This window comes from Amaranthus tricolor, chromosome 8 (assembly GCF_026212465.1).
Source record: "Amaranthus tricolor cultivar Red isolate AtriRed21 chromosome 8, ASM2621246v1, whole genome shotgun sequence".
In the NCBI taxonomy this organism is placed as follows: Eukaryota; Viridiplantae; Streptophyta; class Magnoliopsida; order Caryophyllales; family Amaranthaceae; genus Amaranthus; species Amaranthus tricolor.
In genome coordinates, this window is record NC_080054.1 from 19,724,172 (window position 1) to 19,735,126 (window position 10,955).

Consider the following 10,955-nt stretch of genomic DNA (forward strand, 5'->3'; position numbering starts at 1 on the left):
CTAAAACGTTGCCCAAAACCCATTATAAATACCCCTCCTTAGCCATGAGATCACTTGCACCCCCATCATCAAATCTTTCTACCATTCTTTCTTATATCTTCACTTCATTAACATCTTACTAACTTTATACCCTTTTTATTTGTTGAAGAATCAAATGAAGATGGAGCTTGATCTTATCACTTCTTAAGCTAATAATCATCAACTTTTAAAAAGTCAAGTATTATCTTTTGGAGCTTGGATATCATTTTCTTTTGGGTAATTGAAGATCTACTTCTTTGAAGCTTGGAACCTTGAAGACTTTCTCTTTTGGAGCTTATTTCCTTAAGTTCTTATTTTCCTATTATTATTCTCTTATTTGGTTTAGCACCACCTTCGGAGGAAAATGGTACACATTTTCTTAACTCTCTCGTTATGTGATATTTATTTATGGTTACTCGATAATATAAAAGCATGATCAACATGATTTTATTTTAGTCATTTAAACTTTATATGGTAATATTAAAGTCATATCCAGTTTAGTGATATTTTCGTCAAAACAATAATACTTTTAGGACACTCGAAAAAAAAAAGTCATATATATGGAAATTTTTGATTAATATGATAATATATATATATATATATATATATATATATATATATATATATATATATATGAATTTTATTAGTTAAATAAACTTATGTGTTTAAAATGATTCCATATCATCTTGGTATTTTGATAAATTTTTAATCGGTTTATTGGTAAAATAGTCAAACAAATTTGTTAAAATGCTTAGCATTGTTTTTCTTGAAAACTCATTTCATATAGATTTTGGACCCTTAATAACTTGTCGGATTATGTTATTTTTATAGTGATGATAGATCCGTTTTACTATTTTACTGGTTATTTGATAAAATATGTTATTAAGTACTTAGAAATATTACCCTTGACTGTTATGATTATTTATGACACAATAATGACTTAGTTTAGCCTCAGGATTTTTAGTATAGCTACGAAAATTTGTTATTTAATTAATATTAATTTATTAGATACTAGTAATTTGTTTCTATTAAAAGGGTAGAATTGTCAAATTTTTGACTAGTGGAAGTTTGACTTATAAGAAGGTAAACTATTTCGGTTTAGAGTCTTGTTTGATATTGCATGATATTGATTGTATGACTCTGATAGTAAGGTAACGTCGAACCATGGACCGGCATGTAAAATCCCGGCGTCCGTGTTAGCCGGCACGTAAAATGCGGTGTCAGACAGGGGGTCCGAGAAAAACCCATCCTGTGAAGTCTCGAGCATAACAGTATTGAGAGGAGTGACGACTCCCACCACAGTTAGGGATTAGGATTACGGTCCTCACCTAACCAGACCCTTACATATATCAGTGGTCATTATTGTTGTAATCTTGTGATGTGCTATGATGGTAAAGCTATGAGGCTTAATTGAACTTGATTAAATAAGCATTAAGGTTACCAAGTATTTAGTAGTAGTAATGAACTTCTGCAAGCATTGAGAATGTAACTTAATGGCTTAGTAAAGGTCAATAATGAGTAATAACCTTCTATATTGTGCTTGATGATTATTTTGTAAGCATGATTTAACTATCGCATCATAAGCTTATTGAGAAAATTGTACTCGGCTTTATCGCTGACCGATTTAATCGGCTGTCATCCGTATTATGGATGGCAGTATTTTGCAGGAAAAAAAATTAGCTCAGGTTTCGATCCAGGCCGCAACTTTAATTATTCTATCGAGGACTTAGCTTCAATGATTTTACTTGATGACTATATTGTACTTATGTTTTTTTTTATCGTATTTAAGTAAACCTTATTTTATATTTTCTCAGTTGTAAGATTTTTTTTTTTACTTATGTTTTGAACGATTTTTAGTTCAAATGGTTTTTAGCAGTTCGGCGTTTTACACTTCCGCATTATTTATCTTAAGTATAATTATTAATGTTAATTATGTATCGAGAGTGCCGCTCCTGCTACACGTGGTATCAGAGCTAAAGTTACTCGAATCTTGGAATTTTAGTTCCATGTGAAAGGCTCGATAGCCGACTAAAAAAAAATGAAAAAAAAAATTCAAATGAATTTATTTTCAAAACAAGTCTTCCTAAAATTTCTATTTATTTTCTATGTGCTTATGTGATTATGTGTAAAATTACGTGCCAGATTAATTAAGTTAATGTGAAAGTTAGTCACATGTTTAAAATTTTTTTTAAGAAATGGCGTAACTTCATCCGATCACGAAGCTAGAGTTCGAGAGCTAGAAGCACAACTAGCTCGGATGGAAAGGACAAATGAGCGACTGATCACCCTCATGGAGAATCAGGCTCAAGAGGCCAATGACGACGGGAAATACTTTAAGAATATGGCATATATTCGACCGCCGCAATACGACGGAGAAGCTGATCCGGTTCGCTTCGAGAATTGGCTCGCAGAGATGGAGAAACTTTTAGAGGTCATTAACTGTCCAGCGCACCTAAAAGTAAAGCTGGCTTCCTTCTACCTATCTGGTCCAGCAGAGTTATGGTGGCGTTCTATCAAGGCCACTATGACTGATACCTTTTGGGATGATTTCTTTATAACTCTTCGTCAACAATTCTATCCTCCATCACTCCAACGGAAAAAGAAGAATGAGTTCTTACATCTTCGTTATGGTCTTATGACCGTGATTGAATACAGTTGTAAGTTCAATGAGCTGTCTCGATTTGCTTCTGACATTGTAAGCAAAGAAAGTGTTCGTGCATCCCGCTTCTTCGAGGGTCTTAATCTTAAGATCCAAAAGGGGATTGGGAAGTATTCTGACTTTCGAGATCTCTACGACCAAGTGCTTGAGTATGAAAGGATCCTTGACAAGGAGGACAACACCAACAAAAGAAAATTTGGTGGAGGCAACAACAACACAGGAACAAGAGGCCAACCAATTGGGATCGCAAGCCGTTCCAAACAACAACTTCAACAAGAGTCACAGTTTGGAAGTGTCGCTTATGTGGTAAGGATCACCGAGGTCGTTCATGCACTGGGAAGATCATCTGCTTCAAATGCAAAAAGGAGGGTCATGTTTCCACTAACTGCCGAGAAGGGATCCAGTTGGGAGCTAGTAGTACTGGTAATTATGGAGCTCCTAGTTCTTCGGGAAATGTTCAGAGTATTGCAGCTAGGAGGACTGCCGGTTTGCACGCTATTAGCAACCATGTAGACAATCTTCATCAGGCATTTGAGGGTAAGGTCATTTCTGGTCACTTTGTCGTAGGAGACTCTTTGGCTCATATTCTTTTTGATTCAGAAGCTGATCGATCTTTTATCTCTTCTTCTTTCCTTCATAAATCCTCTATCTCTCTTGAACCTCAAAAATTTAATTTCCAAATTCTATTACCTGACGGTTCACCATTCCTATGTGACCGTATCTTTCCTAATTTCCCTTTTAAGATTTCGGACAACCATCTACCTGCCGATTTAATAGTGTTTGAGTTAGGTACATATGATATTATTTTGGGGATGGACTGGTTGGGACGTCATCATGCGGAGATTTTGTGTAAAGAGAAGATCGTTCGGGTTAAGGCTCCAAGTGGAGAATGTTTGATTAGGAAGAATTCTGTGTTTCCCATTCAGACCATTTCTATAATTCAAGCCATTGAGATGATTAAACATGGAGATAAGGGATATTTGTGTTTTATTGCTAGTAGTGAGGAGAAAATCAAGTTAAGTCTTGAGGAAACCCCAATTGTTTGTGATTACCCTGATGTTTTCCGTGAGGATCTACCTGGTTTACCTCCAAGGAGAGAGGTTGACTTTCATATAAATCTAATTCCTGATGCTACCCCTATCTCTAGGACTCCGTACCGTTTTGCTCCAGCTGAGTTAGCCGAATTGAAAAAGCAATTAGATGAGTTATTGGAGAAAGGTTTTATCCGAGCTAGTGTGTCACCCTGGAGAGCCCCTGTTCTGTTTGTGAAGAAGAAGGATGGAACGATGAGATTGTGTATTGATTATAGGGAGATTAATAAGATCACCATTAAGAACTGTTACCCTTTGCCCAGGATAGATGATTTGTTTGATCAGATAAGAGGCGCTCAGGTGTTCTCGAAGATTGATTTAAGGTCTGGATATCATCAATTGAGGATAGCCAAGGAGGATGTTTCTAAAACAGCATTTCGGACCCGATATGGACATTATGAGTTTTTAGTGATGCCATTTGGGTTAACAAATGCACTTGCAGCATTTATGGATTTGATGCAGAGGTATCTTCGTCCTTATTTGGATAAATTCGTGGTTGTTTTTATCGATGATATTTTGGTATATTCAAGGAGTAGGGAAGAACATGAAGAACACTTGAGAATGATTCTAGAGCTTTTGAGAAAAGAGAAATTGTATGGGAAGTTTAGTAAGTGTGAGTTTTGGCTTGAGGAAATTTCTTTTCTAGGTCATATGGTGTCTAAGGGTGGAATTTCTGTAGATCCTGAGAAGATTAAAGCAATAACGGACTGGCCGATCCCTAGAAATGTGACTGAAGTTCGGAGCTTTTTAGGATTAGCTGGGTACTATAAAAAATATGTTGAAAACTTTTCTAAGGTTGCTCGTCCCATGTTTAAGCTGTTGAAGAAAGGGATACGATTTCAGTGGAATGAGAGGCACACAATTGCTTTCGAGGAATTAAAGAAAAGACTTACTACCGCCCCTGTTTTAGCAATGCCTGATTGTAGCAAGCCATTCGAGGTCTATTGTGATGCTTCATTCGAAGGTTTAGGTTGTGTACTTATGCAAGAAGGAAAGGTCATAGCTTATGCATCGAGGCAGTTAAGGCCACATGAGGTGAATTACCCCATGCATGACATTGAACTTGCTGCAGTGATCTTTGCTTTGAAGTTGTGGAGACATTATTTGTATGGGTTACCGTGTAAGATCTACACTGATCATCAAAATTTGAGGTATGTCTTCAACCAAAAAGAATTGAACATGCGCCAAAGACGGTGGCTTGAGGTTATTTAGGATTATGATCTTGAAATTGTGTACCACCCTGAAAAAGCGAATAAGGTAGCTGATGCCTTGAGTAGGAGACCGAGAGTGTCTGTGAATGCCATAATGTCTGTACCATGGGAGTTGTATCGTGAGATGCAGAGTTTGGGATTAGAGATTTGTAGTCGACACGAGGTTGGTCAGTATTTGGGAGCAATGACTATACAACCCACTTTGTTTGATCGTATAATTGAGGCACAACTTGAGGATCCAGAGATTGTTGAGTTGATCCATAGAGTTGAGAAAAATGAGACTGATGCTTTTGAGTTAGGAGAAAGAGGAGAGTTGAGGATGAACGGTAGATTGTGTGTTCCAAATCAATTTGAATTGAAGAATGAGATTCTGAAGGAAGGTCATCAAAGTTTATTTCATTTGCATCCAGGTCGAGATAAGATGATTGAGGAGATAAGAGAGATATTTTGGTGGAAAGGTCTAAGGAAAGATGTCTCTGATTTTGTGTCTAAGTGCCTAGTCTGCCAGAGGGTAAAGTTTGAGAGACAAAAGAGTTCAGGGTTGCTTCAACCGTTGCCTGTCCCAGATTGAAAATGGGACTCGATTTCTATTGACTTTGTGGTAGGGCTGCCAAGGACCCAGCGAGGGAATGATGTTATTTGGGTCATTGTTGATAGATTGACCAAGGTCGCTAGATTTGTGCCAATGAAGAATACTTGGGGGGCCAAGCAATTAGCATATGCCTATGTCCGAGAGATTGTCAGACTTCATGGTGTTCCGAGGACTATTGTTTCGGATAGGGATCCGAAGTTTTTATCGAGGTTTTGGGAAAAGTTGCAGGAAGCTTTTGGGAGTAAGTTGTGCTTGAGTACTGCTTTTCATCCTGCGACTGATGGTCAAACTGAGAGAACTATTCAGACTTTAGAGGATCTTTTGAGATGTTGTGTGTTGGACTTTGAGGGTTCTTGGGAAGATAAATTACCGATGGTGGAGTTCGCCTACAACAACAGTTTCCAATCTAGTATTAGGATGGCACCGTATGAAGCTCTTTATGGAAGGAAGTGTCGAGTACCTTTGTGTTGGGATTTGATGGATAGGACCATTCCCGAAGGTCCAGATGTGATTCAGGAATCCATTGATGCTTTGAAGATTGTTCAACAGAACATGAGAGCAGCACAGAGCCGACAAAAGAGTTATCCTGATAATCGTCGAAAGATGTTGCAATTTAAGGTTGGCGACAAGGTTTTCCTAAAGGTTTCACCTACAAGGGGTGTCCAGCGTTTTGGAGTTCGAGGAAAGTTGAGTCCAAAATTTATTGGACCTTTTGAGATCCTAAGGAGAGTCGGGGAAGTTTCTTATGAGTTGGCTTTACCTCCAAGTTTAGCAAAAGTTCATAATGTGTTCCATGTTTCACAGTTGAGGAAGTATGTTCATGATCCGTCTCATGTTCTAGCTCACGAGCCGCTTTTGATTGAGGAGTCTCTGGTGTATGAGGAACGACCAATCAGGATCTTAGATACCCGAGTAAAAGAGTTGAGAAATTCGAGGATTCCATTGGTCAAGGTTTTGTGGTCAAACCACGGGGTTGAAGAGGCAACTTGGGAAAAAGAGGTCGACATGAGAGAGCGTTATCCTAACCTTTTTGGTAAGTCCTAGTTTCGGGACGAAACTATCTAAAGGGGGAAAGAGTTGTAACAGGCTCAATTTCTTGATCTTAATCTTCCGATTAATTATTCCAAAATTTCTTTTCGAATTCCTAATCCTTTGGTTATCTAATTCAAATCACCTTTAATTCCTAAACCTTATTCCGATTTTTGTAATTTCTTCCAAATATTAAACTTAAATATATATATATTCTTAAATTTCTTTATAAGCACTAAAATAATATTTTATTATTTTTATACTACGAAAAGTAAAATTTTAATATTATATTTACGGTTTTATTAAAACGTTACGTTTAAATTTCGTTTTCTTAAACTAACTTTACTACTTATCATTTTAACTTTACAACTTTAATTTAATTATTTTATACCTAAAAATTAACTATATTTTTCTTATTAACTTTAAGTATAGTTTTAACTAAAATTTTCTAAGTAAACTATCATAATCAAACCTTAATCATACTTTCCCATTAATCTAAAACATTTCACTAGTATAAACTAGAAAAAAAATTTGATGAACCAAAATCCTTTTTATATCAATCCATAATGTTCATCACTTACACAAGCTATCATCATTTCCTTACACAAGTTAACCTTCTTCTACACTCCAAACTCTTACACATCCACTTACACACTCCAACTCTTACACATCCACTTACACACTCCAACTCTTACACATTCACTTACACACTCTAAATCACTTACACAAGTTAACCTTCTTTTTCATACAATCTTATGAACTAAAACGTTGCCCAAAACCCATTATAAATACCCCTCCTTAGCCATGAGATCACTTGCACCCCCATCATCAAATCTTTCTACCATTCTTTCTTATATCTTCACTTCATTAACATCTTACTAACTTTATACCCTTTTTATTTGTTGAAGAATCAAATGAAGATGGAGCTTGATCTTATCACTTCTTAAGCTAATAATCATCAACTTTTAAAAAGTCAAGTATTATCTTTTGGAGCTTGGATATCATTTTCTTTTGGGTAATTGAAGATCTACTTCTTTGAAGCTTGGAACCTTGAAGACTTTCTCTTTTGGAGCTTATTTCCTTAAGTTCTTATTTTCCTATTATTATTCTCTTATTTGGTTTAGCACCACCTTCGGAGGAAAATGGTACACATTTTCTTAACTCTCTCGTTATGTGATATTTATTTATGGTTACTCGATAATATAAAAGCATGATCAACATGATTTTATTTTAGTCATTTAAACTTTATATGGTAATATTAAAGTCATATCCAGTTTAGTGATATTTTCGTCAAAACAATAATACTTTTAGGACACTCGAAAAAAAAAAGTCATATATATGGAAATTTTTGATTAATATGATAATATATATATATATATATATATATATATATATATATATATATATATATATGAATTTTATTAGTTAAATAAACTTATGTGTTTAAAATGATTCCATATCATCTTGGTATTTTGATAAATTTTTAATCGGTTTATTGGTAAAATAGTCAAACAAATTTGTTAAAATGCTTAGCATTGTTTTTCTTGAAAACTCATTTCATATAGATTTTGGACCCTTAATAACTTGTCGGATTATGTTATTTTTATAGTGATGATAGATCCGTTTTACTATTTTACTGGTTATTTGATAAAATATGTTATTAAGTACTTAGAAATATTACCCTTGACTGTTATGATTATTTATGACACAATAATGACTTAGTTTAGCCTCAGGATTTTTAGTATAGCTACGAAAATTTGTTATTTAATTAATATTAATTTATTAGATACTAGTAATTTGTTTCTATTAAAAGGGTAGAATTGTCAAATTTTTGACTAGTGGAAGTTTGACTTATAAGAAGGTAAACTATTTCGGTTTAGAGTCTTGTTTGATATTGCATGATATTGATTGTATGACTCTGATAGTAAGGTAACGTCGAACCATGGACCGGCATGTAAAATCCCGGCGTCCGTGTTAGCCGGCACGTAAAATGCGGTGTCAGACAGGGGGTCCGAGAAAAACCCATCCTGTGAAGTCTCGAGCATAACAGTATTGAGAGGAGTGACGACTCCCACCACAGTTAGGGATTAGGATTACGGTCCTCACCTAACCAGACCCTTACATATATCAGTGGTCATTATTGTTGTAATCTTGTGATGTGCTATGATGGTAAAGCTATGAGGCTTAATTGAACTTGATTAAATAAGCATTAAGGTTACCAAGTATTTAGTAGTAGTAATGAACTTCTGCAAGCATTGAGAATGTAACTTAATGGCTTAGTAAAGGTCAATAATGAGTAATAACCTTCTATATTGTGCTTGATGATTATTTTGTAAGCATGATTTAACTATCGCATCATAAGCTTATTGAGAAAATTGTACTCGGCTTTATCGCTGACCGATTTAATCGGCTGTCATCCGTATTATGGATGGCAGTATTTTGCAGGAAAAAAAATTAGCTCAGGTTTCGATCCAGGCCGCAACTTTAATTATTCTATCGAGGACTTAGCTTCAATGATTTTACTTGATGACTATATTGTACTTATGTTTTTTTTTATCGTATTTAAGTAAACCTTATTTTATATTTTCTCAGTTGTAAGATTTTTTTTTTTACTTATGTTTTGAACGATTTTTAGTTCAAATGGTTTTTAGCAGTTCGGCGTTTTACACTTCCGCATTATTTATCTTAAGTATAATTATTAATGTTAATTATGTATCGAGAGTGCCGCTCCTGCTACATTACCATTCCTGAAAAATTGTTGAATTGCCTCAACTACATCATTACCAAAAATAGCCCAGGAGGCCTTATAGAACCTGCTATTGTATCCATCCAGACCCGGGCTCTTGGTATCAGGGATACTCCATAACGCAATCTTGATTTCCTCTGGCGAGAAAACAAGAGATAGTTGCTTGTGATGATCATTCTCTAACAAAGGCCCTTCTCTAATGATATTCATGTCAATTCGTCTCCGGCATTTAAGATAATTACACAGAAATTAATGGTAGAAGTTAATAAAAGACTCTTGTATCTTTGTGAGATCAGGTACAGGAGCCCCATTGTCATGAAGGAGAAGAATTTGATTAACAATTTTCCTTTGTTTGATACATTGATGAAACTAACGTGAATTCTCATCCTCGAATTTCAGCCAACTCAATTTGGCTAGCTGGCTAATGTAGGTACTAAGATCATTCTTGGCCTTTTTAAGCCTATCAGCAACTGCACACTCTAGTGATGAGAGCATTGGATCATAAGGGTGCATATGTAGCTCATTTTGAAGATTACGAAGATCATTTTCTGCTTGCAACACCAACGCTTGCAGATGATTTGCTTAGAATCGATCTTTCAAAATAGGTTTCAGACGCTTGAGCTTCCCTGAGATTTGATAACTTCGACAGCCTTGAACAGTGTTACCCCAAACTTCAGAGACACTATCAATAAAACCCTCCTGCTCAGCCCAATGGTTGAAAAACTTAAAAGACTTCTTTCCCCTTGGATGTTTGAGGATTTGCATTAGCATGGGTGTATGATCGGAAGTCCCTTCGGTTAAAAAAGACACTTCCACAGAAGGATATTATTATTATTATTATTATTATTATTATTATTATTATTATTATTATTATTATTATTATTACTATTATTATTATTATTATTATTATTATTATTATTATTATTATTATTATTATTATTTTTGAAAATTATTAACTAATATAATATATTAATTAAATGTTTATTAATTTAACTTATTAATTTAATAATTATAATTTTGAAATGTTTATTAGTTTATATGTATGAATTGTATTATTTGTTAATAATTTATATTATTAAATTTTTATTAAATTAATATAATTAATGTAATTAAAATTAATTTAATAGCCTTTTTAGTGTCGAGAATTTATTAATGTTAATTAAGTAATTGTTTCCAATCATGAATTGATATGTTAATTAATTATTATTTTTTATTCATGTAATTAACTTAACGTAATATTTTATTATTTCACAAAAATATATCTCAATCTCCCCAACACCCACGAATATGAAACAAACGCCTCTTCTCGCATCAAACAAAACGCAACCAAGAAGTTGTGATTGGTTGGCGTCATTCCAATTATTTCACAAAGCGTCCACTTTTATTTGTTTGTTTGTTTTATACGTTGTATCTTTCAACACAGCATAGGACAACGTACGTATCATCTAGATGGATGCAGGATTTGCAATTAACAATCTATTCAATAGCCTTTTACTATCTAAGTCTGTCCAAACCACGTAATTGCCCTTCACCAGGACACACCCTCACCGGCCAAGGTATTTCCCATGGTTGACGACTACTTCCTACAATCATAAATTTACACCCACAT

The 10,955-nt window shown here is 34.7% G+C and overlaps 1 protein-coding gene across 1 annotated transcript; it reads left to right on the forward strand.

Moving 5' to 3' along the window:
- Positions 1-2,359: 2,359 nt before the first annotated feature.
- Positions 2,360-9,724, forward strand: LOC130821626 (uncharacterized). The gene is made up of 2 exons (XM_057687413.1): positions 2,360-2,961; positions 9,643-9,724. Exons 1-2 carry the CDS (start codon positions 2,360-2,362, stop codon positions 9,722-9,724), a joined length of 684 nt encoding a protein of 227 aa, XP_057543396.1.
- Positions 9,725-10,955: the final 1,231 nt, after the last annotated feature.